General features: G+C 53.4%; 7 protein-coding genes across 7 annotated transcripts; 5 read left to right on the top strand and 2 right to left on the bottom strand.

The window, feature by feature from the left end:
• The first annotated feature begins 667 nt into the window (after window positions 1-667).
• CDEST_04004 (Putative pectate lyase PlyH/PlyE, pectin lyase/virulence factor) lies at window positions 668-1,809 on the top strand. Its single transcript, XM_062920163.1, has 5 exons — window positions 668-951; window positions 1,022-1,173; window positions 1,234-1,332; window positions 1,407-1,460; window positions 1,526-1,809. The coding sequence occupies exons 1-5, from the start codon at window positions 747-749 to the stop codon at window positions 1,724-1,726; spliced, it is 711 nt and encodes a 236-aa protein (XP_062776214.1). The 5' UTR covers window positions 668-746; the 3' UTR covers window positions 1,727-1,809.
• A 1,016-nt stretch (window positions 1,810-2,825) lies between these two features.
• Window positions 2,826-6,784, top strand: CDEST_04003 (Putative glycoside hydrolase, family 43, concanavalin A-like lectin/glucanase domain superfamily). The gene has a single exon (XM_062920162.1). The coding sequence runs from the start codon at window positions 3,528-3,530 to the stop codon at window positions 6,675-6,677; it is 3,150 nt and encodes a 1,049-aa protein (XP_062776213.1). The 5' UTR covers window positions 2,826-3,527; the 3' UTR covers window positions 6,678-6,784.
• Window positions 6,785-7,002: 218 nt separating this feature from the next.
• CDEST_04002 (uncharacterized protein) lies at window positions 7,003-7,518 on the bottom strand (the record flags this gene model as incomplete). The annotated part of the gene is made up of 1 exon (XM_062920161.1): window positions 7,003-7,518. One exon carries the CDS (start codon window positions 7,516-7,518, stop codon window positions 7,003-7,005), a length of 516 nt encoding a protein of 171 aa, XP_062776212.1.
• Window positions 7,519-11,028: 3,510 nt separating this feature from the next.
• CDEST_04001 (uncharacterized protein) lies at window positions 11,029-11,975 on the top strand. Its single transcript, XM_062920160.1, has 2 exons — window positions 11,029-11,317; window positions 11,379-11,975. Exons 1-2 carry the CDS (start codon window positions 11,267-11,269, stop codon window positions 11,823-11,825), a joined length of 498 nt encoding a protein of 165 aa, XP_062776211.1. The 5' UTR covers window positions 11,029-11,266; the 3' UTR covers window positions 11,826-11,975.
• Window positions 11,976-13,942: 1,967 nt separating this feature from the next.
• CDEST_04000 (Putative glycoside hydrolase family 11, concanavalin A-like lectin/glucanase domain superfamily) lies at window positions 13,943-14,800 on the top strand (the record flags this gene model as incomplete). Its single annotated transcript, XM_062920159.1, has 3 exons — window positions 13,943-14,061; window positions 14,135-14,369; window positions 14,425-14,800. 3 exons carry the CDS (start codon window positions 13,943-13,945, stop codon window positions 14,746-14,748), a joined length of 678 nt encoding a protein of 225 aa, XP_062776210.1. The 3' UTR covers window positions 14,749-14,800.
• A 1-nt stretch (window position 14,801) lies between these two features.
• CDEST_03999 (Putative tetratricopeptide-like helical domain superfamily, fungal STAND Goodbye) lies at window positions 14,802-19,533 on the bottom strand. Its single transcript, XM_062920158.1, has one exon. The coding sequence runs from the start codon at window positions 19,326-19,328 to the stop codon at window positions 15,000-15,002; it is 4,329 nt and encodes a 1,442-aa protein (XP_062776209.1). The 5' UTR covers window positions 19,329-19,533; the 3' UTR covers window positions 14,802-14,999.
• A 2,705-nt stretch (window positions 19,534-22,238) lies between these two features.
• Window positions 22,239-25,693, top strand: CDEST_03998 (Putative zn(2)Cys(6) fungal-type DNA-binding domain-containing protein; the record flags this gene model as incomplete). The annotated part of the gene is made up of 7 exons (XM_062920157.1): window positions 22,239-22,418; window positions 22,726-23,183; window positions 23,338-23,740; window positions 23,809-24,140; window positions 24,262-24,591; window positions 24,692-25,326; window positions 25,596-25,693. 7 exons carry the CDS (start codon window positions 22,239-22,241, stop codon window positions 25,691-25,693), a joined length of 2,436 nt encoding a protein of 811 aa, XP_062776208.1.
• Window positions 25,694-27,516: the final 1,823 nt, after the last annotated feature.

Below are 27,516 nucleotides of genomic sequence, written 5' to 3'. Positions count from 1 at the left end.
CGATAACCGGCAGCGATAAACACGCAATAGTGCCCCAGCAATGGGATTCAAATGAACAGCTTTTGAGGCGATCTTACTGGGGGAATATGCTGGAGCGGGGGATCCAGACCGGGGCGTCTGGCTACGTGCAATTTCTCCGTCCACAAGCTTGTTCTTGGCACTATCAACCCGATAATGTGACCTTTTCACCAATGCCATGGCAAGAACCTGGAATGACTGCTCGAGAATACCACAATGAAACATGAGCGAACGACAAGAGATTGTCATTGAAGGGAAATAGCCCCAGAGTCCTCTGATCCCCACCCCCCCTACGGTGGCCAACCTCATCTGCGTGTTTGTATGATGCATCTCAAAGTAACAATGTCTTCTGGGAAATATAACGATGCGATTGGATCGCATCTACAGCCAGGTAGTTCTGCTGGACATGAGATCCATCAACGTAACATCCGGAGAACATGGTCAGGAACGTCCATGAGCCACGAGCTTCCAGGTAATTTGCATCCTTCACGAATCACCACCACAAGTCCACCAATGGTAACTGTAGGGAGGCCCTAGGTACATAGATTGCTGACTCGAGAATTGCAGACATGTATCAAGAATTTTTCTAATGCGATCGAGTATATAAATGTGAGATAGGGCCTTCGTCTGGTGAGCCAGAGCGGCATCAAACAAAGCGGTTCAAGCCAGGAAATACTCTTCTGCACTCTTTCGATAAGAACTTGGGATCACCAGGAACATTTTTCATCATGTACTTTTCCAAAACCGGCATCATCGCAATGCTGGCGGCTCTGCCAAGCACCCTCGCCTGTCTCGGATACGAAGGCGGTGTTCCTACAGCCACATCCACGAAGACCAACAGCAAGTACATCGAAGTCAAGGCCGGCGAGGTCTACGATGGTGGCTGGGCTAGGTTCGACCGTGGCTCCGGTGCCTGCAACAGTGGCGAAGGAGGTGAGACAGCTCCTCCAGTCCTTGCCATTCAATGAGAAAGGGGTTACGAGCTGACATCTGAAATAACTAGGTCAAGCTGATGCCGTCTTCCTTCTTCGTCGTGGAGCTACTCTGAAGAACGCAATCATTGGCAAGAACCAAAAAGAGGGCGTTCACTGTGATGGGCCTTGCACCCTGGAGTTCGTCTGGTTCGAGGATGTTTGCGAAGATGCCATCTCAGTTGTGAGTAGCCACTTGCATGGACCAGCATTCGTGTAGTTGGATAACTGACCCCCAGTGCAGAAGAACGATAAGGCTGGTGATCACACCTGGATCATCGGTGGCGGTGCCTACAAGGCCGGTGACAAGATCATCCAGCACAACGGTTGTGGTACCGTGAACGTAAGTTGGTCGTTTTTCTTCTTTACTTTCACTTGGCCACTGTTTACAGTGATTGCTAATTCTTTTCGTCGTAGATCATCAATTTCTACGCCAACGACTATGGCAAGGTCTACCGTTCTTGCGGCAACGTGAGTGAAACCTGTACCCTGCCAGCCGAACCTTTGACACGGGAGCTGACTTCTCTTCCACACAGTGCAGCAGCCAATGCAAGCGAAACGTCTACGTCGAAGGCGTTACGGCGTACGGAGGCGGCGAGATCGTCGGTATCAACTCCAACTATGGCGATACCGCTACTCTCAAGAATGTTTGCACCGATGCCAAGGTCAAGTGCCAGATGTACACTGGATGTGCTGGGGGCTGCGAGCCCTCGAAGTCCGGTGTTTGCTCTGGATAAAGCATCTTTAGCAGGAATTTCAAGGCATTACTGTGTCAACGACATGCCTTAAACCTGATGTACACCCTTCGAGCGCATTGTCTTCTCGGGACAGACGTCTTAGTTGCATCTTATCATACACATTCTTCTACCTTGTTCGCCTTTAGTCGCTATGTATGTAGCCCAATACTGAATTATGATCAACCACACCTGTATACGATGAGTTGAATGAGCGCCTTCTAATTTGTTCCAGACTCTGGTAGAAGTAGACGTCCTAGAAACAATTCTCTGCGTCATAATCGACACAGTGCACTGGCACTGGCATCTACTACAACGGTATAGTTCATAGCGCCGATGGTTTAGTGGTAAAATTCTCCGTTGCCATCAAGCAGCGTCGGGGAGCCGGGGGTTCGATTCCCCCTCGGCGCAGTTCACTTTTGCTCTACCAGATTTTATCTTATGATTCAACCAGCAACAAACAAACAGCTTACTTACTTACACACACAACACCAAATAAGCACCTTTTTATCGTTACAGCTAAGTTGATTGATGCTAGTCGTTTATTATATATAATAAGATAATTTCTGTAGAATATTGCGTCTTGAAAGAGCCGGGGAGTCAGCCACCAACCAGGTGCTAGCTCAAGCCAAGACAACAAGATGGTTTAACGTCAAAGTTGGTCTGATATGCTTCAAAGCGGCTACGGTCCGAGCGATGACAAGTGACAGAGCTTGAGCCGGATGATGATGCGAATCGGGCTTAGTCAAAGATTTGACACATTTCCTAAATAGTGCAGTCTAGTCCAATTCTATTCGACCGCGTGGGTTGCTCACCTCGGCACATCATTGATGCGATACAACGAGGACCTTGTCATACGGAATCTCATCTGAGTGGTTAAAAGCCCACTTCCATCCAACCTTGAACTCTTTCTGCCCAGTGACCCAGTCATCCGACAATACGAGAGGACCGCATCTGGAATGTTCTCCACTACGATTGCGACTGAAAAATGAGATGCAGCGAGCCATTCAAGTTGATGCCATGCGAGATCTGGTGCTAAGGACTCCCATGCCTCGTTCGACGTCATGCTGTCCGTTGCCAATGATTTCTCTTCTGGCATTTGCCTCACTGCTCACGCCGGTCGAGAACCCTCAGATCAAAGACAAGTGCAGCAACGGCTTCCATCTTGACCACGGAGCTCTCTTACAGGAACAGTTCAACAATCACAGGACCTGACGCGAGTGCCCGCCAAGCCATCTTCTGCGATCTGCTGACTCGGCCGCATCGTCTCTCTTAGCCTACTCACCGGCCGCGACTTCCCCGCAATCCAACCGTCCAAACATGGTATGTCGCCCATCATTGTCGTAATGCCGGTTCCTCTCTGGGGTAGTCAAATTGCGGAGAAACAGGGATGTTCGGGATAGTTCACGAGATTAACGCTGGCTCTTGCATGGACTCGGTGTAACCGTTAACACGACGCTTAACCTCTACTGATGCGCTTGTTCCTTTGATGGAGACTTGCGAATGGTTCGTTGCTGGCATCAGGCTTGCGTCAGAGCAGGAGGAAATGATCAGCAATTGGGCTGGAAGAAACCGTCATTTCCGTTTGAGTACAACCCAAGAATGCCGGCCGGTCAAGGTCTTGACCGTTGCACATCTGCCTGTATCTAGTTAGTTTAGCAGCTTAGGCTTTGAGGTAATTTCTGGTCATAGAAATGGATATTTCTATAAAGCCTGATAGACATACCCGTCCACCGTATGGTTGTATCGAAACTTTAATGTCTGTCGCAGCTCTCCTCTGGAGGATTCCCAAATACGCCCAGCCATGCACTCCCTTCGACTCTGGGTGTCCACCGCACTCGCTCTTGCAGCAACTGCGAGCGGCCAAGGAAACATCACCAACACCGAACGAGTTGAAGCTGCTCTAGCCGCTCTCACAATCACCAACCTCGATGACGTCCGCGGCAACATTCACTTGCCTGCCACCTCGGATGGGCTGACCGTAACGTGGGAAAGTAACTCGTCGTCCGTCATCACAAGCAGTGGTGTCGTCCAAAGACAGACTGAGAACACCCCAGTCGCGCTTACAGCATCGATCAACCACGAGGGTGTTTCCCAGACACGAGAGCTCGTTGCCTCAGTGCGCAAAGCCGTGTCACTCGACCCATTCGAGGGCTATGCGTTCTCCTACTTTACTGGGAGCTCCCGCGCTGGCGAGAACATCTTCTTCGCGGCCAGTGAGGGAAACAATGCGCTGGAGTGGACGGAGCTAAACGGTGGCCAGCCAGCCATCACCTCGTCTTACGGCACCAAGGGACTGCGAGACCCTTTCCTCATCCGATCACCCGAGGGTGACACATTTTACCTCATCGCCACGGATCTCTCCATCGGCTCTGGGACGTCTTGGGGCGACGCGGTACGCATCGGAAGCCGCTACCTCGAAGTTTGGGAGTCTCATGACCTCAAGACCTGGTCTGAGCAACGCCATATCCTAGTCTCTCCACCCGAGGCTGGAAACACCTGGGCTCCCGAAGCATACTACGATGAGGAACTCGGTGCCTACCTGGTCTTCTGGGCTTCGTCTCTTTACGAGGCCAGCGATGTAAACCGGACAGGCAGCACCTACCACCGCATGCTGTACGCAACGACCCGCGACTTCGTCACCTTCAGCGAGACGTCAGTGTGGCAGGACGCCGGTATGTCAAGAATCGACTCAACCGTCATCAAGTCCGCGGACACCTACTACCGCTTCACCAAGGATGAGGGCGCCAGCGGCACTGGTTGCAGTGACATTATCCAGGAGAGCTCGGGATCTCTCCGATCTACGCTGGACTCGTGGACCATCATCGACTCATGCATCGGCCGAAAGGCTGGCACCAGCGCAGTCGAGGGCCCGACCGCTTTCAAGTCCAACACGAATGACGTCCACGGCGAGAAATTCTACCTCTTCGTTGACGAGTACGGTGGACGCGGCTACATCCCGCTAGAGACTACTGACATTGGAAACCCGGAATGGAAGGTCTCTGCATCCTACAACCTGCCGACCAGCCCGCGACACGGAACCGTCATCCCGGTCACCGCCGCCGAGCTTGCCGCTCTGAAGGAGCCTGCACCGGCTCGCAGAGCTGTCAACGCCGATGGCGAGATCCTCCGCTACGACTTCTCGACGGTCGATGGCACGCAGCTTCAGGATGTTTCGGGCAACGGGAATCACGCTGCGATCAGCGGTGGTGCTTCGGTTGTTGACGGCGCTCTCACGTTCGACGGTGTCGACGACTTCGTTCAGCTGCCCAACAACATTCTCTCTGGCGTGGAGGATACTGCAATTGAGGCCGAGGTTTTCCTTGATGCTTCCCAGCAAACTCCCTACTTCATCTACGGCCTTGGTAATACCGCCGCCTCCGGCAACGGCAACGGATACTTGTTTGCTACGGGAAGCCCCTACAGAGCGAGCATCACCACTGGGGACTGGTCCACCGAGAGAACCGCGGCCTCCAGTTCTTCCTTGCCGCAGGGTACCTGGCTACATTTGGTGTACACAATCACTGGACGTACCTCCGCGATCTACTTGAACGGCTACGAGGTGGCTCGGAACGAGAATGTGAACATCGACCCCAGGAACATCGGCAACGGCGTCACGACTGCCAATTACATTGGCAAGTCTGTCTACTCCGGGGACAAGCTTTTCAAGGGCCAGATCCGCGAGTTCGCCATCTTCAACAGATCCATGACCGCCGCCGAGGTTCTCTCCCGCTCTGGAAACGTGGGGGCCATCACCGGAGTTTCTCTCGCCGACTCCTCTGCGCTCAAGGTCCCAGCCATCATTGACACCACTGCTAGCACGGTCTTGTTCGCGGTCCAGCCTGGTACCGACCTAACTGCCCTTGCGCCGACCTTCATCACCACCGAGGGCGTGATCTCGTCGCCGGCTTCTGGTACCACTGTTGATCTCAGTGCCGGAGTCAAGTACCTCTTGGAGAAGGATGGCGAGTCTGTGGCAGAATGGACCGTCAGCGCTGTCGAGATGGGCAGCCCCATCTTGCCTGGCCTCTACGCGGACCCCAACGTCGCCGTCTTCAACGGCGTGTACTACATTTATGTGACTTCCGACGGCGTTCCCGGCTGGGGCGGAAATACCTTCTACTCGTGGAAGTCGACAGATCTAGTTACCTGGACCCGCGGAGACGAGCCTTTCCTGACTCTCGACGGCGCGAACGGCAACGTCCCCTGGGCCACCGGTAACGCATGGGCACCAACCATTGCTGAGCGCAATGGCAAGTACTACTTCTACTTCAGCGGCCACAACGCGGCACTGAACACCAAGACCATCGGTGTCGCGGTTGCCGATGCTCCCGAAGGCCCCTTCACCGCCGAGCCCGAGGCCATGATCCTCAACAGCGAGGCCATCACCGCGTCCCAAGCCATCGACCCTGCAGCTTTCCACGACCCCGTCTCCGGGAAGTACTACATCTACTGGGGCAACGGTCGCCCTCTCGTGGCAGAACTCAACGACAACATGATCTCGGTCAACTGGGACACGCTTCAGGCCATGAGTGGTCTGGTGGAGTTCCGGGAGGGGCTCTTCGTCGTGTACCGGGACGGCCTCTACCATCTCACATACTCCATCGACGACACTGGCTCCGAGAACTACCGTGTCGGCTATGCCACCTCCGCATCCTTCGCAGGGCCATGGGCGTACCATGGCGTGATCTTGCAAAAGGATCCATCCCAGGGGATCCTCGGCACGGGTCACAACTCCATGTTCAACGTCCCCGGCACGGATGATTGGTACATCGTCTACCACCGTTTCGCCATCCCTGGTGGCGGTGGTTACCGACGCGAGACCGCCATTGACCGCGTCACCTTTGACCCTGAGACAGGCTTGATCAACCCTGTCGTTCCTACTCTCACCAGCGTTGGGCCGCAAACTGTTCCTCACAAGTTCCGCCGCATGTCTAGAGTGATGCGTTTGTGATTTGTGATTATTGCGGTAGTGGGGGACAGGATGGTGTGAAAGGGGAAGCTGAAGGTTTGATGAGCTTATTTTGAGTAGAATAAGACGAAACTAAAGTAATAAATCGTTAATCTGTAAAGTTTGTTTTTTGAGTGGATTGTGAACATTTCTTATTAGAAATTGCAAACCTCTCTCTTCCCTAAGTATAGCCGGCCATCAGTGCCAGATATTTGCACCAAATATGGATGGAACAACACCCAAAAGCGTACGGACAATCATTCTGCTGCAACCTGTCCGGTCCAACTAACCTCTGCCAAACTTAGACCATTTAAAGCCATAGGGGGGGTTATCTGGTACAAACGGGTGTCTCTGTGGCATTAAAGTATTGAGTGGCTGCGCAGCCACCAGGACAACCTCCGCCGCATGGAAAAGCTTGAGTGATAGTGGGAACCTGAGTTGGGCAATGACAGAGCCGAGATATGGTGGAGAACTCCACGCACATGGGCTGAATGCACGTAGAACAAACGGTCTCCCGTGTAAAGACAGTCGGGCAAGCCACCGGTCCAACAGGGGTTGGCGCGATAGGCGTGGTAATAGTGACAAGAGTCGGGATAACTGTGGTGGGGAGGGTATGTCCGTCGCACGTGGGGACCGCGGTCTCGTAGATGTATGATGTTCCCATGCAGCCGGTAGGTCGTGCTCCGTCACAAGGGTAGTTGACGGTTGTTGTCGGGACTGTCGACGGGCAACCACAACGGTTCTGAATGGTGGACAAGGCAAGGCAAGCCTTGAGAAAGAATGTGGGGCAAACGCTCCCGGTTGACGTGACGGTCTGGCATGGACTGCTACTGGCTCCAGCCATGGAGCAACTATGACTTGCTTAGCACTACGGTTTCAACCATGAAGGAAATCTCCCTCTTACATAGTCACGGTGAAAGCGATGGCCTTGCCGAGTGTTCTCATGGTGATGAATATCGAGTAGATGAGGCTGGTGTGGGGGTTGCTATGTTTCGAGAGGTTTGTCGAGAAGCGCGTATAAAAGTTGCACCCATCTAAGCAATCCGTGGATATTTATAGGTGTATTTGGTTTCCCTTCGGATTCTTTGTTTGTTCTATTCCAGAGTGAGAAATTTGGAGAGTTGGACCATGTACGATGTCATGCCTCAACGTCATGTCACGGCATATCCTCCCGAAGGGGTGCCCGATCAGCGTTTCCGTAAGTCCCTGGAACCCTAAAGCCGTTGTGCACCCGTTCATTCGTGGTGTGTGTGGTATGTGGGAGGGGTTTCGGGGATTCACGATGCTTGACCGACATCATATGGGGCAGAATTCAGCCCACATCCGGTTGGCATCCGCAAACAGATGTCTCTTTCACGCGAACACGAACTTTGGGCGTTCTTGGGCGTTTTTGGGCGTTTGTACTGTTCCGCACGTACCCACAACGTCCTACCAAGATAGATTCCAGCATTTGGGCCTATCAGGATCTTCTTCTCTGTCCAGACGTTGGCGTCCTGCCTGGTATAGTTTTCATTGGAAACTACCCCTCAGATCATCGCTACTAGAAACCTCGGCATACGAATGGCTCGAGAAAAGGAGTAATACACAATGGCCAGAGCAGTTCACACAGTAGATTGTGGCTCGGACTAGCTTAGTCACCCCGGTAGTTGTACCTTGGGACTCTGTGAGTGTTTATGGACGTGTGTAGCGTATTCATTTGCACTCAGATTGGCATAAACCATCAAGTTCGGATATCGGTGTGTTATGAGTTACCCGAGTTTTAGACAGGCGCAATATGTAGTGGAAATACAAATTAGCAATCTTGCATCTGCTTCTTCCTTTTGCACCATTCCTAACAGCACCTGAAGCATCAAGTTTGACTTATAATGTACCCCGAACTTCCAAGTCAATTCAATCAGTGCTAATCAGAGACACACCACGAGTGGGTGGTCTCTTCCGTAAGCGACCTGTCTTACTTGATTGCCCAAGTGGCACTTCCGCTTACGGCAATGCAAACGCTGCTCGATCTTGGCAATTTCTGTATGTGGTGGCTGTGAAGACACTGACACTCTTGCTTCTGATGGTCTCGGCAACTTTGCATTGAAAAGGACAAAACATTTGCTCAATATCTTCTGCTTGAATACAAAGGGAGAAACGGCCGTAGTATCTTCCATATCATTACGAAACTTCGTTTATTGGGAATGAGAAGCAAAAGGTGCAGCTATTCGCTTGCTTGGTCTTGGGATTTGATAAGATTGCATCAGTCTGAGCAGCCATCAAGAGTTAGTTGTTGGATTGTCCATGAAGTTTGACCACCGGCCTCAATGGTCCCCCTCCTCCTCCCCCTCCTCCCCCTCCTCCCCCCCTTCTCCTCCTCCTGCATTTTGCTCAACTAAGACATCTTCGCATTTACACGTTTTGGTCGTTTGCAACCGTATGGAATTAGCCCCTGTGTATAACACCTCCGGTTAATCCACGTGCAAATGACTCGCGGAAGGCGAATAAAAACTGAGGAGAAAGAAGGAATGCGATTGGGTGCTCGGGACGGCACCCGGCAAGAGTCGATACCTACCTCATCTTTCTCCGAAAGCGAGTTGGTTCGAGGTTCTGGCCACCGGCTGTGGCCCACGACAAGGGGAGTCGATGACGATGGTTAGGCCCTTGTCCACCAGTCTGACTCTCGAACCGGCCTCGGCATCCGGCCCCACCCACGTCCGATAATTGACGATGATATAGGCCGTGCCCAGTCACAGATATAGTGCCCAGTGCCGAACCACGGGAAAGGGTTGACAAGGTGACTGAGTGATGCGACTGCTAACGCATGATGATTGAGAATGGCGAGTCTCCTTGGAGCCTTGGTGCCGCACTTGACTGCGGTCACCCTCGGCGACTTGCCAGAGACAGGAAGGCAGCTCTCCAGTGCGCCGTCTCGGTCGCTCAGCCCCAGGGGGGAGAGGAGGGCAGCATGGGAACTGCGATCCTGTGCTACGGGTATCGCGGGAGGCTCAACGGAAAATTAATAAATGGTCCAAGCTACGACTAAGACGCCGTTGTGGAGAGAGCCACTAAATACGTCCCCTAAAAGCACGTAATCCCGTACCCAGCCCCGGGGCCGAGTTGACCGGCTATCCGTCGGTGCCGGCCGGAGGGTGGAGCCCGGATGGATGCGGATGGGATTAACGTAGGTAAGTACCTAGGTAAAGGTATGAAATAGGGTATGCAATCAATCTCAATCCGCCTCTTCGAGATCCGGCCCCCTCACACGGCAATTAGAGTTATCTGGCCGTGTAAACCAACTGGTCAGCCCGTCAATCAGTATCGGGATCAGCCCTATCTCAAAAGCACAGCCTCGATGGCAGACGAGGCAGAGAAAAGGCTTGTCATGGCTGTGAACTGGGCGCACACGCACACTCTGCGGCTGGTGCATGCTGTCCACCTCAGGGAGTACCCATCAAGTGACGAGAATGCTGCTGTGCGGTTCTTGGTTGGTCACAGGATGGTTGAGTCGGGCGTTGCTGTTTCACGCCACCCATTTGGCCATCTCGGACCCATATCAGTCCAACCAACCGCAAGAGCGGTCGGTGCGCTCGCGGTGTCGGTCTCAATGCGAGTGCCGATGTTTGGACGGCAAGCAGAGAGGCAGCTGCGTCCCCCCCCCGAAGGTATGAATAGGGGCGACAACCTTTTGGGTGGGTATGTATGTGCTTCTACTTACACCAGTCCACTAGACCTTTCTTTCGAGTGTACCTTGGGTATCCGTATCTACTACCTACAGTAAAGAGAGTCCGGGAGTGGGAAAAGTTGAAGCTGAGCGCGCGGCGTGCCAGACACGAGAGCGCTTTGATGTCACTCAGCGAAACAGCATAGCACACGAATCGACCCCCCCCCCCCCCCCCCCCGACTGACGGGTCCCAAGTCTTGACAACATCCGATGGCTTCAACATGTCTGCCCCACACTTTTGGGAGAAATCTCTGGGCATGCACTCTCAGGGTTACAAGAATCCCTGTTCCGTCTTGTCTCAGTCTGCCAGTTGATTCGCCATAGTTTAGGATATACGGCATCATCCCTGTGCTTCGGCCCGCGGACCTGGGGCCTTTTCTGCCCGGCAACTCGCCCCCAAAGCACTTGGTTGCGCCCAAATGTGCGGCCAGGGTGGCGTTGCGTGTAGTTGAGACCTTCCAACCGCCCCCTACTCCACACATATGATACTGGCGCCCAGATGCACATGGCCTTTGGACTCCTTTGGGTTCGTACTCAACTTGGGACGTGACTGATGCTCGCGAAATTAAGATGGCATGCACTGCAAACCACTATAAAGCTCAGATAAAAGAACCCGTCCCAAAAGTGTTTGGACCCCCCCTCCCCTCCCCTCCCCTCCACCTCTATCTCTATTTGCATCTGCTTCATTCTCTTTGGTTGATATTGTGATTTCACAACTCCTGGTAAACCAGCAGTCCAGTGTCAACATACACGCTCACTTTTTTGCACGTTTTTCATCTCATTCCGCAGTGGAAAGTCGTTTTGCTCTGCAGACCCTGACATCCCTGTGTTGCTTGACAATCCGTCCACACCCTTCACGCCTGGAAAAGAAAAGAAAAGAAAAGAGAACAAAATGAGGGTGTCAGTCCTCGCCCTCGCCTTGTCAAGCGGTGCATCAGCCCTGGTAAGTTTTCTTTCCGGTGCATCTCCCTGGGCAACTTCTCTGATCCGTTTTTGGTTATCAGCCTGCTCTCGGCGGTCTTGCAGTCCGTCAAGCAAGCCATCTCGCCAACCGAAACGTCGAGTTCAAGGGCGCCGAAGCCCCTTCGCTGATAGACGACATGAACCTCTCCCGCGCCGAAACAATAGCCGTGCGAGAAGAGGTGATGGCAGACACACAGAAAAGGAGCATGGCAATCGAGCCAAGGCAGGCCGCCAAAACGGGAGGGAAGAATGCGCAAGAGGGCGCTCCTCGAATCGAGGCAATCGGTGACAACAAGAAGAATCCGAAGACGGACTTGACCGACTCGGAGGCGGCAGAAATCGTGTCTTCTATCGACTTGACGGACAAGAAGGCGCCCGGGTCACTGAATGCCAAAGGACAGAGAAATCCACTGCCTGGGTTGAGTGCTGAGATGACGGACCTAATCATAAAGCAGGGTCAGGCAGCTCTCAAGGAAGCGGGTGCATGATGGGGCACGGCCGCCATGCCGACGTACCTCGATGCCTTCAAATCAAAGCCTGTCTTTTAGGACACTAATCTTTGTTGCCCTCCATTCGAACCCTTCTCACGAGAAATGCAATGTCATCAAAGAAATTAAATACACATTCAAACAGTCTCGCAACTAGTTCAAGATGATTTGGGGGGGGGGGGGGGGGCATTGTTGTTTTACATGTGACGCCGAGATCCAAGCTACCTCCCCCGATTCTTCTCGTTCCGCGGACTGGCAGCATCGTGTGGAGTGTACAAACATGGAGCGCAACACCATCCTTCTTTGTTCTTGAGTTGCCATCGCAGTGACGGGCAGAAAAATGCCTCATCATGTCATAAACACCGAGTCATTCCGCAGCCACCATTCCCCAAGCTTTGGTCATCGGGCACACCGGCAGTCGGCCCCACTGCTTTGCGGACCCGCCGGCGTCCGACTCGGATGTTTGACGGTCTTTTGAGCGGGATGTGGTCCCGGCCCGAAGTCAGTTGCCGATGCACTGCTATGAGTAAGACTCGAGGAAGGCCTGTCGTGAGAGCCTTGCAGTACACGGGGATAAACAAACCGTTGCTGTGGTGAGCCAGGCATTGCAGTCAAGGTTGCTGCGAGTTTCAAATCCTCGAATAGACTACCGCGCAAGCTTTGAAACCAAGTTTATCAGCAGCCTTCCCTTCCTCTCCCTCCTCTCCTTCTCCCATCCCTACATCCCAGAGACGTTTACTAAGAACAAACCCCTCAATTCACTGCTTATTTATGTCGCAATTATCTTATGTCATATCCCTCCAGTGCTTATCACACTTTACACTAAACTTATTCAGAGCTGAAGACAAGAACCGCCCTTTCAAGCTTCTAAGATGTTTCTTTCTATCGGCTTATGGTATTGCTTTTTACTTTTATTTTCTTGGAGTCGGTGACAAAAGACGAGGACACACGGGTTGTGCAGGGGAAACAGCGCGCACATAGCTCAATGGCCAACACCAACTTTCTTCAAGTTGAAACAACAAAGAACCTAGAAATTTGCCATTTGTGATCATGCGCAAGTTACGTGTCCAGTTGAGGTCCAACCCAGGTGGTACAAACATCGACTAGTGTCTGGTGGTCTCCCTGATAACTCTTATTCTCAACATGCGACTTGCCTCGTGGCAACTTACTGAGAACGTAACAAGCGATAAACTAGAAAGAGCATAAATGTGCATGCAAGAGAACAATTGAAACAAATGCACATTACGCTAGAGCTAGTGCAGGTCTTTCTGCTCGTCTCACAGGGCCACAGTTTATGACACAATCACTACAGTGTTATGCCATTTCCCACAGAATACCCCTTGTAGCTCGTGTGCTGCTAGTGTCCTGTAGTCAAGTTTCAGAGATAGTGAATAGTTGAATAGGAGACTGGGCCGACATCCATAATCCAATCCAGACTCAAGCCGAAAATACGAACATTTCGCTACTCTTCGCCGGTGACCTTTAGAATCCTCCAGCCGGCGGCTAAAATGGTCCCTCCTCCTATAACAGGGCTGACAGCATGGTCCAAGTGCCGCTAAACCGTCAGTAGATTAAGGCTCGTTACACGAAATGGCCCCTTGGGGTAGATAAAGTCTCAACTACAGAGTACAGAGGTGGAAACCATGTCACATCGGCTCATTTACACCCTACATCACAGCAATCAATCCGACTCCGGATCCAGACTAGCAAGCCATCCATTGGCGGAACTCCAAAGGCTGCTTCGCCTGCTCATCACAGCTATTCATCGTCAGCAGCTAATTGTTCGAAAAAGAGACCTGATTACATCACCCGAGAGCTTCGCAAAGCCCGCGCAACGTATCGATCCTTGGAAATTACTACCAATGATGGTCGTCGTTTATGTTATTCAGGGAGACGTGGCTCCATCGAAGTGGCAAGTACCAAGATGTGTCTTACACACACACACACACACACGATAAACCTACGAACAAGATGTATGGCAACGTTTGGATAAAGTCTTCCATTATAAATATCACAGCTGCCCGCAACATGTTTGAAACTACCTACATTTCCCAGTCTGTCAAAGCAACTGCCTTCATCCCTACTATTACTCTCGTTTTCTTCGGTCTTCATTCGACATGCCTTCACTCGCTTCTCTCCTCACTGCCGCGCTGGCTGCTGTGGGCGTTTTTGCCGCCCCTGCTGCCGACCCGGTGACCACAACCGACCTCGTCAAGCGCGCATCCACTCCCTCCAGGTACATTTTGGCCCCATCTACAAGAAGAAAACGAAAGCAAATGGCGGCTCTCGAGACTAACGAAAATCGAAAGCACTGGGACCAACAATGGCTACTACTACAGCTGGTGGACTGACGGCGCCTCTCCCGTCACCTACACGAACGGTGCTGGGGGCTCTTACAGCGTCACCTGGCAGTCTGGAGGCAACTTCGTCGGTGGGAAGGGCTGGAAGACTGGCGGCGCCAGAACCATCAAGTACTCTGGCACATTTGCTCCCGCCAACAATGGCAACGCCTACCTGACTGTCTACGGTTGGACCAGAAGTCCTGTAAGTTGCTTCTTCCTAGTCGACCGGTTGACTTTACTAACAGCAACTGCTTAAGCTGATTGAGTACTACATCGTTGAGAACCACGGCAGCTACAACCCTGGTAGTGCAGGTACCCTCAAGGGCCAGGTCACCGTAGATGGATCTGTCTACAAGCTGTACCAGGCAACACGCACGAATGCCCCCTCCATCGATGGCACCAAGACCTTCCAGCAGTTTTGGGCCGTCCGCGAGAACAAGCGCAGCACCGGCAGCGTCAACACTCAGACCTTCTTCGACGCCTGGAAGAAAGCTGGCATGAATCTCGGCACCCATGACTACATGATCATGGCTACCGAGGGCTACAAGTCCGCCGGCACGGCCAGTATCACTGTCTCTTGAGCAAGGCATCTTTTGGTGTGGCAATAACACAGTGAAGTTTCGAGGCTGATTCGAAACGGAACCATGGCCAAGTTCTTGTGATGGTTTATCTGTCGTTTATGGTTCCTAGAGATGGCCCGCGTTTGGTTTCATAGTCTCATTCTACATACATAAGTAGAGCTCTAGCAAATGTCTGAAAACGACACAAAAGGCTATGTGCTTTGTACATTAACAGGTCAATACAGTTGTCCCGATCCCTGAGACAGAACCCCCTACATGATACCAAGGCCTGTGGCAGACGTTGACTGCGTCCACTTCTGTCGCAGTGCCGACTTCCACTCGCCCAACGTCTGCACTTTTTCACCGACCAGAATCTCACCCGGCTGCAGATCTTTCGTCAAGGCCGGCACGAGAAGCCAGTCGTGGCTGGGCCTGCAGGCGGAAGTATGCCCTGGCGTAAAGTTCTGGCTCTTGATGGCTGCTAGACAGGGCAGACAGAACTTTAGGTTAACGCAGTACCAGCACACTGCGAACGTGTCGGATGGCTGGAACCTCCTCAGACAGTGGTCGCAGGAGATCTGGCCGCTCTCCGAGAAGACTCTCGTCAACGTGATTTGCTTGCCGCGTCTCCTCGGCGACAACCCTCCGATACGGGGCGAGCTGGATCGTCTCTCAGGCGCCAAGTGACCAGAAAGATTGATAGGCGTAGGGGGGGTTCTTGTCGACTGCCACAGAGCTTGGGCATTCACACTGTCGCCGGCGGCGATGAGTGTGCGCTGGAGGTGACGGATGCTGATCTCGTCGTTCTGCGGCTCGTCGTCTTCCAACAGTAAGAGACTGTCGGACACCATGCCTCCCAGCAGCCGCCGTGATTCCGCTTCCCGGTTTCGCAGACGGTAGAGAAGGATCAGGAAGATCGAGGCCTCATTGAAGTCGAAACCGGCCATGTGCAACGGCACGTCTCTGTTCTGGTACTTGCGTTGCTGTTCCATGAGCTTTTCAAGCTTCTTGACCCAGGGCTCTACAGCGTCGGACCGCAGTGTCTCGTCGGCCTCGAGCGCTTTCAGAGAGTACGCCCTCGCGAGCTGTTTGAAAGAGGCGATATACTCGACCCGCACCGCTAAGCTACCTCTCGCCTTGTACTCGACAAAGCAGATGCTTTCCTGGATGGAGATGGCGTTGTCGTACTCCTGCGCCGCCATGTAGACGTTGCCCAGAGCGTTCCGCAAGTAGAACTCTTTCCACGAGTCTTGGGCATCGTGTGCCGACTCGATGCCGTTCACGTACCGGTCCGCGAGAACGCTCGTCTTGCCTGTTCGAGCGGCCGCTTGGGGAAACCAGTTCTTGATGGACTGGTCGGGTATCTGAGTCAGTAGAAACAGCACGAATCGAGAGTTGCCCCTTTCGGTGTATCGGCCGTCCAGGCCCTCGAACAGGCTCATCATCTCCGTCACCCGGTTGTTCTCGGTCAGAACCCTCATGTAGGCGATTTCCGGCTCGAATTCAGGGGCTTCGTAGGCGTTCCTCATCGCCTTGCGACAGTACGCAAGAGAACTCTCGACTCGCTTCATGCGGTTGTAGCATTCGGCGATCTGGGCCTGGTTTTTGTAGAGTCGCCATTTCGCAGCCTTGAGCTCATGGTCCGTCTTGTAATAGCCTTTGGCCATGTGTTCTTGCTCGACAACCTCGCACATGAGATGAAGCTTAAGAGCCTTCTCATAGTTACCCTTCAAAAACTGACACAAACCCATGCGACCGCAACTTTCCACAATGTTGGAGTCCTCAGCAAGAGCCTTTTCAAAGTACTCCAGTGCCTTTGTGTGTTCTCCCAAGTTCAGGAGAGTACTGCCGATTCTTCGATACCAGTGTCCGGTTTTAGGATGGCTCGCCCATTCAGCCGCCTGTTGGATTCTGGTCTCCAGGGGCACTTCCTGCCAGTGATATTCCGAGTCGGACCATTTCGCGCCCTTCTCCATGAGCGGCAACGACTGCACGACACCGAAACAAAACAGAGTCGGCATGTACATGCCGAAGCCCTCCACGAGCCAAGCCTTGGCAAAGGTTCTTCCCATGGGTTCGAGAAGTCGGGCTTGACTTGCCGACGCCGCAGTTGCCCAGGCCTTCTGCTCGACGGTAAGCGTGCTGGTGGCATCCGCGTCCTTGAGCCACCGAGAGACGACTTCGATGTTGTGATCGGTCCAGATATCCAAGCTCTCCTCGAACAGATTCGTCCATGTCAGGAGTATCGTCGGGTCCGTCAGCATGATGTATAGGCGGTTGCCAATGTCGGCCTTTTCAGATGCGGAGACGGATTTGATGTCTATATCGTCCAAGTGCTCGGGCCAATACCAAGCGGCGTACCGCTGCAACGACAGACCCTCTTCACCAAGATTGAAGTACGTCGGGTCGGTGAAGATCTTTAGACAGGTCTGGAGCACGTGCAGTCTTGCATCAGCGAGCTTGAACCCGATGGAAGGATGTTGCGCGTCGGCTCTCAAATCTGTGGACACGTCTTCCCGGAAGAACTCCTTGACTGAAGCATGGAAAAAGGTCACGTAGGTCGTGCGCTTGTTTGAAAAGTATTCAATATCCCTCTCCATGTCCAGGAAATCGGGGCTCGTCCTTTTCATCGGGTCCAGTTCGATGGAGGTCAGTCGACGATGGAGTTCGTGACGGTCAGCAAGATCGGCTGTCGACAGTCCGTCTTCACGCTCAAGGGTGAAGAAACACGAGAACTGCCCTCTGAGAGATTCCTCGAGCTGGAACGGGGCGTCTCCCATCTTGAGCGTCAGGACAGACTCAATTTGCTCCAGCGTGAGACCCATCTCGGCTACGGATACCCAGCGGAGAATCTCGTTCAAGTCATCTGCTTCCTCCTGCGTGATAGAGGAACTGAACCCGAGTACGGCTTTCTTCAACATACCGTTGATCTCTTGGGGGTAAGACTGCAGGCTCTCTACGATCCTTCTGGGGTGCCGTATTCTGTTTAGCTCAGCAAGCATGAACTTGGCCAAAATAAAGAGGCCGTCCACTTGTTTCGTCATGGTCTCGATGATGCTCTGTTTGAAGTCATCCGTCGACCCTCGCAGTATTCGTGCGGAATTGACCCCCTCGACAATGTAAGATACAATGTCTGAGCTATTTCGATCGGGCGTTACGTGTAAAGTGCGGAGCTGCTGACCACCCGTCGAGTCGTTTCCGAGGTGGTCCATGACATCGTCCGTGAGGGTCGTTCTCCCGATGAGGGCAACTTGTACCCTCGTCCCTTGCCCGGGCTGTTGATTCAGGTCGTCTAACAACGAAAGAAATTCCTTCACTTCCCGTGGGTCAGCTTCGTCTAGGCCGTCCATCAGCACGTAAATATATCTCTTCCACTTGTCAGGCACACAAGGCTCAACAAGCAGCTTCCTGAATGCGCTGGAGACTGTTTTGATTTCGTCGCCTGTGGAGACTTCGCTGACGAGTTGCTTGCCGTAAAAGACGTCCTGCTCGCTGATCTGGTAGGCGATATCTCTGAGTGCCTGTGTCATGGAGCGGGATTCCGGGTTGTTCTGGCGGAAGAAGAAGTAACCCATCATGTTGTTGGTCTCCTGTTTGTTGAGCAGGTCTTGGCCCCACGAGACGAGACGAGAAGTTATGTAAGACTTTCCTGTCCCGGGATTCCCTGATATCCAGAGAAATCGAACTTTACCAGCCAGCCAGTCCTTCAGTGACGGGTCGTCAAAGATCCAGTCGCAGGTGCCTTGCGTTCTTGTCCTGTTGAGCGCAGAATAGGTGTCTTCCGGGTAGACGGACGGCTGTAAGATGCCCTTGAGTTTATCCCGGTTCGACGAGAGGGCCTGTTCCCTTGTCTGAGGTACACGGGTTTCCGTGCGCAAAGTTTGAACGTTGACGTCTACTCTTGACATCATTTCGAGTAGCCGCTCTTGATTGGAGAGGGACCTCTTCACGCCGGCGCTGGTCTCGGCAATCACGAGCCGCTCTTCGCCCTCGGTCAGAGAAGCCAGCTTCTTCATGGCGTCGGGCACTTTGCTTTCGCTGCCCAACAGCCGCTTGAAGTAGGACTTGAGACGTCCCTTGCGGACTTCGTGTGTTGCCAGGACAAAAATCTCGAAAATGGTGACGAGAATCTTGACAACCTTGTCGTAGAGCTCGGCAGACAGTTTCTGCGATACATAAAACTTGAGTCGGACCGTGAAGTCCTGCATCTGGTCGAAAAGGTCTATGATGGAGTCATAGCATGCCGAGACGTCCTTGGCGGCATTGATCAAATACATAACTGCGGCGAAGATGGTCTGGCCGGGAGGGAAGATTTCTTCCGAGGCTCCCGCCAGCGCCTCACCAACCACCTCAAGCGGCTTACACGCGGTGGACAGGACCTGGAATAGGGTCTGGCGCTTCTCTCGGAAACTCTGAAACTGTTCATTCTGACGGTTGATGACGTTCAGCAGGTCTTCGGTTGTTCTCATTGGCGGATTCATGTAGTCCTTCAGGTCGAGACCCGTGGAGCTGGCGTACTGCTTTTGAGCATCGGCGAGAATGGCAGCAAACTGCCGCTGTATGCTATCCGAACGCAACAACTGCGTCTTTTCGTTTTCCATGACGAGAGTGCCGCAAAGTCCGGGGATAAGGAAGAAGAAGAAGAGGAGGAGGAGGAGGTGCGCAACTTGGTGCTTCTCCGCACATTGCCCTGGGCAGAGGTCGCGGTTGGAGGAAAGAGACAACGGACAAGCCAGCTGCTGGGCGCAACGAAACACCCCCAAGTATCGGGTCTTTGAACAACGATCCTAGTGTAGATAGCGGGAGGGGTGCGGGAGCGGCCGAAATATGGCACTTTTGGTGAGACTTGCGCGTCAGAGACCAGGCGGGTAGGGCGAAAGGGGGGGGGGGGGGGGGGGGGGGGGGATGAGAGGGGATCTCAGGCAGCAGTCCAACCAATCAGTTTGAGGCCAGGTGAAGCCAAGTCAGGCAGAGCAAGGCGGTGAATGCAGGCCAAATGACGCTCTCCGCGTGACAACCCTGTCTAGGCATGCGAGGCCAGCTTGTCGGCTCATTGGGGCCCGGTTAGGCATCACGGGCGAGGCAGTGAGGCGGCGAGGCGGCGTAGAAAAAAATCTGGCGATTAGCGTAGGATTCAATATGGAGGCCCAACGACCCCCTGAAACTTGACTGCAGCCGCCTGCAGGCAGAGAGTGAGTGAAGGTGGGAGACACTGGTGACTGAACAGCAGCAGCCCAGTGCCTCTGGAAGAGGAAAGTGAGTCACCAAGCTGACGAGTTGATGGGGCAAGGGACGGCGGTGCTGTTCGAGGCACCAAGAAGCAGTCATTAAAGACGATGTGAAGGATGATACAAATATAGATACAGATACAGATACAGCTACATATAGAACAAGACAAAACAGATGCAAATACTTACTCTGTAGAGACGGCCCAGACGGGATAGAAAGGGTACGTACCTTTTTGTTTCGGGGGATTTGGAGCTGGAACCGGAGCCGGATCTACAAGCGGTCCCTTCCGGCCGAGATTATGGGGCTCTCTGCTGACATAACCACAGAGCAGTGAGTTTTTAGACTCTATGGGGGGGCGGCGCTCCCCGTCCATCTGTAGTTCAGTTACCCCCCCCCCCCTCGTCCCTCCTCTCTCCTCCTCTCATGCCTCGAGAACGGAAAAGGGAATCTTGGAGGGGGGATTCGAATGACCCCTAATTTTCAATCAAAGTTTCTCCTCTAGTCCCAATTGCGGCGTGGCAAACCCAGATTGAAAGTCGGACGCCAAGCTCCATCCAGTATTACCAACAACTACGGACTGAACCGTATTGCCAGGAACGCGTTCTACTGCCTCTGCCTTCAAGATGTACTAAATACTCGGTAAGAATCAATTGTCTTTGAGCGAACCAGTTTGTTGTCTATTCGTAGGGCCCTTTGTAGAATTGACCTAGGGATTTCAAACATAGCCTGTCCTCGCGACCCTTGGGTTCCCCTTGGTGCAATAGACGATTGAGAGGCAGCCTCATTACCGATTCCCCGTGCCCATGTCGTCTCAACCTCTACTTCCTCCTTGTGAATGAATGTAAATGTGTTCGCCTTTTGGGCCATTCTGGAGACTTGTGGTAGTCCTCAGCTTGCGATTTTCTCACTACGACGACAAGCACAAGCATGTGGGGAGATTGTGCTGATATCGCGAAATGTCAACCAACCCACGTCGTTGGGCTTGAATGATCGATGCGCCCACATATTATCGATTCTCACAACGGCTCGAACGGGCACCAACCGATAGTTTCGGAGGAACCCCCGAGTCGCGCAAGAAATTTAAAAAAAAACATCAACGTGTTCAGCAATTCAAGGGTTGTGAATGAAAGGCGTCCAGTTTTGCGGTCATCTTGGAATGGTATTGGCATCTGAGAAAGCTATCCCAGCTGACTTCGATTCACAAATCGACCAGCAAAACTGGGAAAAGCATGGCCACTCGGAGGCTTTGGTCCCTCTATGTTGCCACCCTGCCCTCCTGCTCCAATTAAACATGGACAGCGTCATAACCGAGCGGCAAGCGCCCGGGTCTCGAATGCTGCAGTCCTGCGTGGTTTGTCACATGCTGGCTGGGGCTCTGGTGGTTGTATTAGGGTTGTGCAAGACGTCGTACCAAGAAAACGATCAAAACATAGCCTGAACAATGCGATTCAACTCCCCCATGCCGGACGTCAAATGTGAAGACCATCCGCGTTTTTTTCACTGAGAAACCCTATTCGTACGCGCTTCTTGGCCGCCGGTCTCTGGAGCAGGAATCCTGATTTCCCAAGAGGAGCCTGTCTCGACGAAGCGTCATCCGAAAGAGGCGCCCAAGTCACACAGCAACAATTGGGACCGAGACCATGGATAAAAAGAGGCAATGTTACTCTTCTAAAAATAAGACTTTCCATACTGAACATTGCTACCTACAGATGTAATGTAGCGAACAAAAACTGGCCATGGTACTGATGCAAGTGGTTTACAGTAGTGTAAATCTGGCATTGAGAACAAACTCGCTGGGCGAGCGTGGACAAGCAGCGCCATGAACACAGTGTGCGCGATTCTCGAGTAACTCGTTAGGTCGCCATCCGCACGAGAAATTGTTATCCAAGTACTTGTATCCCACCTTGGCCCCCCCTGGACTGGACTGGACTGGACTGGACTGGACTGGACAGCAGCCACCAACACATTGCTTTACCTCGACCCTCCACTTGTTTCCCTTAGACTTGGTGTATTATTGCGTGCCTATGTGCTACCCTCATACATCTACCTAACCTACCTAGCCACATCCACCCCAATACCTCCCTCTCGCTGCACTTCCGTCCCAAGCGCTGTCACACACACAATTGCATATAAGCATCGCCTATCAGGTTATGGACTACTAGTATGAGGCCACCTTGTCCCGCGTTCTCAACCTCCTTCATCTTTCCCTCGATCGAATCGCCGGCCAGATTACGCCATCATCCCGGCCTCGAGAAGCTCCCCCTCTCGGACCTCAGCAACCCATGCAACGGGAACGCAAGTACAGGAACATCCTTCCAGGTCCTCCAACTACTTCCAACGAGAACCTCGCCAACGAGGATGGCGAGGCTGTATCCGGGATTTCTAGCGGCCAAGAGGGGTCCAAGAGGAAGCGCCGAGCGACCACTAAGGCCTGTAACAGCTGTCGCGAGAAGAAGATAGGGGTATGCTCTCTCTCTCTCGCCCTTTTTGGGACCTTCTTTGGCAGTGGTGCATTCGTGCGTATGGTGCATTTGTGCGTTGTGCGTTGGTTGGGGGGACGTGGGTTGTGGGTTGTGGGTTGGTGATGTTGCCCATCGCAACTTCGTTTAGGCTTCACACTGCCCCCTTCGCGAACACGCCTGGGAAACACGTCCACGAATGATTCTGAGGGAACAAGTACCATCAGAAAAGGGGAAAGAAACCACTGCCATCAAGAGAAAATGTGGCCTAATCAACCCCTTCTGCTCAAGACACTGACCTGTATTCTAGTGCAACGGCCTACAGCCATGCAGTCACTGCAAACGCCGCGGTCTTGCCTGCGAATATGCCACCATATCCAAGACGATTCTGAACTCCATTCCCTCGGGGATGAAGTTGCTCGACGAGAAGACAGCAAACCGTCACAAACACGCTGCTGCGCTGCTCGGGCTTCTTCGTTTCGTGCCCGATGACCAAGTTCACGACGTCCTCCAGCAGTTGCGGGCCGGGAGAGATGCCGGGAACATCGTCGATAGCCTCAGAGGGCAGTTCCATTCCGCCGATGAAATCCCCTTTCCCAACCTCCTCCAGGCGGCTCCTCCTCCTGGTCAGAATTCTCTAGAGTTCGAGTTAATGGTGCGTCACGCCGCCGCCTATTCACCCTGGGCTCCGACAGAACTTCCACGCCTAGATTTCGACTCCGCTTTGAAATCAGCTCCAGGCATTTCCATCGAATCGCCTTCTGCAGGGTAAGTTGTTGTTTTTTGTCAATTCTATCTTGTAGAGGAATTCCGGTCAAGATCGTGGCTTTGTAACAATCGTCAAAAACGGCAATGTTGCGAGTTGGAGAGTTGAAAGATTCAAATCCGGTTCCGGAAGGCTAAACTCGGACGTATTGACTAGACTTTCGCCAATTTCGACGGACACGCCATCTCCCCTCCCTCCTACAGAATCAGAAGCGTCTTCTTCTAGCGGTAGGCCTCGTTTCATGACCGCGAACTCGCGAGATGGGAGTGCCGGTCACAGTTTCAGCTTTAGTTCCCAAGGCAAGCCCGGCAAGCGAGAGGCTGGGATTGTCAGTCCCCCACCTCTCTGTGACGAAAGGCTTCTCAACGCGGACATTTTGGCATGGACTGCAGTGAAGATCCCCAGCCCAGCAGCCAGGAGAATCGTTTCTCTGTATCTCGAAACAGATCACGCGATCACGGCACTATTCGACGTTGATCTCTTCCTCAACGACTTGATATCCGGCGGCTCTCGCTTTTGTTCCAGACTCCTCGTCAGCTCCCTGCTTAGTTGGGCTTGTGTAAGATGCCTTGCTCTTGTCCGTTAAGTCATGGTCCGCGAACTTGCCCTGATATCGTGTTGCAGCAGGCTTACACGTCTTACGATTTGGAGGCGACGGCTTGGAGTTATTCCTTCTATGATGAGGCGCAACAGCTTCTGGAACACGAGACGGCAATGGGAATGTCAACTCCAAACACCGTGGCAGCCATGCTTTACCTGAGCATGTCCGCGACCTGCCATGCGAAGAGCACCACAGCCGCTACCGAGCACATGGATCACGCCATCGATCTCGCCAAAAGCATAGGGCTGTTTGGTATCGCCGACGAGGGCATGTCCGAGAGATGGCCAGACGGAGCTACCGACTTTCTCTGGGAGAAATCACTGACACAAACAGCCTGGGGAAGTTTTGTCTACATCACGTACGTTTTGCCGTTGACCAGAAGCGTTTGCAAAGCGCCATTGACGTCAGGAATGACCTCGCAACCCCCTCCCCTAATGTTTTCCTTTCCGGGCAGCTAACATTTCTTGACCATCCAAAAGTACACAATGTGCACAGAACAAGACGTGCAAAATAGCGTATCCGCCAAGATCGCCAATTCCAGGAGACGCAGCAGACTTCGAAGACGGCAAATCTCCCGACGGACCGCACTTCCCAGCTTACATGGGGACTACGTTCCCGTGCCTGTGCAAACTGGCACTAATCGCCCACGACATGATTTGGGTGAATTACGGCAACATCTTGCGGGTGGAGGGCTACAGCATGATCGAGCACATGGAGGTGCTCTACCGACGGTATCTAGAATGGGCCGACAGGTTGCCGCTGGAACTGGTGCGAAGCGGAGAGAGCGCTCACCACGTTCTGATCATGCAGTAAGTGAACCAATGCCTTAGGAGTGGGGGGGGGGGGTTGGTTGCGGTACGTTTGAACAGTCAGGAAGCCTATAGGCTAACGCAGGTGCCAACTACGCAGCATTTACTTCCATGCGTTTGTGCTGGATCTCTTCCGGCCCCTGGTCCATCACGGCGACGCGATACGAGCCCGGCTCGAGTCCTTCACCTCCCAGCAAGCGTCTCCCGAGGCCATCTGCCTCGCTTCAGCGACTCAACTAGGACGGATCGTGGTCACGTACCTCCAACGGTTCAGCTCCGCGTCCCACAGCTTCCCCTGGAGCACGGCGCTTCTCTACTTTGCAAACGCCGTCATGCGGGAACTGGGGCGCACCGCCGACACCTCGGAGAAGCTCGCCGACTTACGCACATGCATCTTCGGCTACCAAAGGCTACAACGCTCGTTCCGGCTGTCGTATGGGATCATCCGCAGCCTACTGTCGATGGCGCTGCGGGAAGGGGCTGTTGGATCCTCGGAGGCGAGGGCCATAATCAACGACACGGACGAGAGGGCGAAGCATCATCGGGGCCACGGCGAGGTCCAGGCGCCGTTTATCGTCGATCTCGACCTCGGGACGTTGGATCCGGCGGCGGCGCACGTCGACAGGCTGGCGGCCGAGTTCGAGGAGCTCGCGATCTTCAACGAGTTTACGGTGATCGCTTCGGGGCGGGAGGCGACAAACGCCTCGACCGAGGCCATGGGATCCGATACGGAAGGTCAATATGAAGGCAACACAGGAGGGGAGAGGGGGGGGGGGGAGGGGGGTGAGGAATACGGAAATACGGGAGTCGAATCTACAGTCCGAGGACTTGGGAGAGGTCTGACAGGCTGTTTGCGCAAGACGCGCGCCACAAAAGGGTAAAACACGACGACAACGCCGCCCGTATCGGGCAAGCAGCGGAAACGAAATTCATTTGGTCAAGATAAGTTCGGGGGAATGCCCGGAAGCTCGAGATGGCGCTTGGGCTGTCGGGATGCCTTCCAGCCAGCCGGGCTGGCAAACAGGCGGGCGGGACTCTTCTGGTGCGCGAGCTCCTGAAGATGGAGAGGGCGCAGCCAAGTATAACAATGGTGGCCGAATAGAAACCAGGCTGGCACAGCCAGCAGAAACAGAGTTCTCGAATGTCCGTGGCTTCATATCGGGTGTTCCTTTGATGGTTTTTTGGTTCCAACGAGCAGCCGCCGGGCCGCCGATGACACCGCAACAAATATGTTGATCGGATACTGGACCCAAAGCGTGTATGTCATGGGGTAAATTCAGGCTTCGACGCCATGAACACTTGGGACGTGGATCGAAAGCTCCAATGGTAGGGTCACGTTGTCAGGGACAGGATGGACACACTAGGCTAGGCTGGATGTCTGGGGGATTCTCTCTCGGCAGATACCGACCAGCACCATCTGCTATGACAGGACACACCTGAGGTCCGTTTACCTGATACTGGGGGGGGACCCGAGAGACATTCTTGATTGAAGGGATATCGAGTTCGGAGTCACCAGGACTCGCTCGATTTCAGGGGACTGGAAGAGCCTGAAGAGTGAAGACACGACGCTTGATCTGCGGCTCCATCGGCGGGTATTGTTCGTTTTTTTCTTCTTCTTCGGGTATCGGCCGGCAGGGCGGCGGTTCGCGTTCTCGGGGTCGCTTGTGGTTTTGTTTGTATTGGAAAGGCTTGTCGAGCTGAGAGTTGCGCAAGGGGACTGTTGATGTTGGACGACGTCGGGTTGATGGCCAAGATCCTATACCCCCTCTGCCCTGTATCAATGCTTCGCTGCTTCATCAACGACCCAGTTCTTCCAACTCAACCATGACACAGTCTGCAGCCAGTCCTTCAACGGATGGGATATGTTTCTGCCAGGAAAAAAAGAAGGAAAAAAAGGCACAATACAATACTGGCATCCTAACGAGAGGGGCGGAGATTCGGCAAGCAAGGAGCAAGACAAATCGAAACCAAGCGGCAGATGGAAAGATGAAGGCCGGGAGAACCTGTAAAATGGCAACGCAAGCATGACAAACAGCATGTAACCACAGCCAAAAGAGCCAACACACACACACACGCGCTCTCTCTCTCTCTCTCTCTCTCTCTCTCTTTGTCACTGGCTATGACTAAAACTGGGGAACGTAGAGCACAGCTTCAAGGCTGTTTACTGACTGATACTGTAGTGTAGCAAATACGGGCACCGCAAGAATCGCGAAAAGACAGCGGGGACACCAGTGTCTGTCAATAATGACTTGATTTGAAATATGACGGCAGTTCGCAATCGCCACCAGGGATCTATCTTCAGGGCCATGTCCGTGTGTGTGTTTCCTACACTTAGTACAGGGTACACTACAAATCATCTTTGAATCAGAAGGGTTGACCCTTGCCGGGGCTTTGAGGGCGCCGCAGTGGGCGGTGTAAGCTTTTACCAACAGTGCTAATACCCTGCCGATTGCAGCCCTCATCGTACTCAAGAGAGGGGGGGGAGGGGGAGGGAAGAGGGACGATAGTGAGGGAAAGAGCTGGAGAAGAACGCGGGAGCGCGAGAGCGCGAGACAGACACACACACATACACACACACACACAGAGAGAGAGAGAGAGAGAAAGAGAGAGAGGGAGAGAGAAAGAGACAGCAGGCCAGGGGGCGGAGAGGGAGGGGCCACATCGGTCAAGGAATGACGGTCATTGGTGGCTTAGGGTCCGCAGACGCTGTATTGGCTGGGGCGACCTCCGGCGTCAATGCGACGTGTGATTGGGTGGCCTGCGTCATAAGGCAACGCCACCTTTTCCACCTCGCCCGTTCATCGAGGCTGTTGAGGGCCGGAGGCTGTTCCGGAGTTCGCGTCGCTCTGATTGGGGGTCAGGGATCTGTTCTTGACGGGCCTTAGGCCCAAGGAGAAGCCGGTCTATCAGAGGGTTTTCCACAGC

This window comes from Colletotrichum destructivum, chromosome 2 (assembly GCF_034447905.1).
Source record: "Colletotrichum destructivum chromosome 2, complete sequence".
In the NCBI taxonomy this organism is placed as follows: Eukaryota; Fungi; Ascomycota; class Sordariomycetes; order Glomerellales; family Glomerellaceae; genus Colletotrichum; species Colletotrichum destructivum.
Note: the sequence above shows the minus strand (reverse complement) of the source record. Positions and strands in the feature narration are given on the sequence as shown.

Excerpts from the sequence above, each read along its gene's own strand:
- CDEST_04004 (XM_062920163.1), top strand. The coding sequence starts at position 747 with ATGTACTTTTCCAAAACCGGCATCATCGCAATGCTGGCGGCTCTGCCA. Across the intron at positions 952-1,021 it reads CTGCAACAGTGGCGAAGGAG|GTCAAGCTGATGCCGTCTTC; the intron begins GTGAGACAGCTC and ends TGAAATAACTAG. Across the intron at positions 1,461-1,525 it reads TCTACCGTTCTTGCGGCAAC|TGCAGCAGCCAATGCAAGCG; the intron begins GTGAGTGAAACC and ends TCTTCCACACAG.
- CDEST_04003 (XM_062920162.1), top strand. The coding sequence starts at position 3,528 with ATGCACTCCCTTCGACTCTGGGTGTCCACCGCACTCGCTCTTGCAGCA.
- CDEST_04001 (XM_062920160.1), top strand. The coding sequence starts at position 11,267 with ATGAGGGTGTCAGTCCTCGCCCTCGCCTTGTCAAGCGGTGCATCAGCC. Across the intron at positions 11,318-11,378 it reads CAAGCGGTGCATCAGCCCTG|CCTGCTCTCGGCGGTCTTGC; the intron begins GTAAGTTTTCTT and ends TTTGGTTATCAG.
- CDEST_03999 (XM_062920158.1), bottom strand. The coding sequence starts at position 19,328 with ATGGAAAACGAAAAGACGCAGTTGTTGCGTTCGGATAGCATACAGCGG.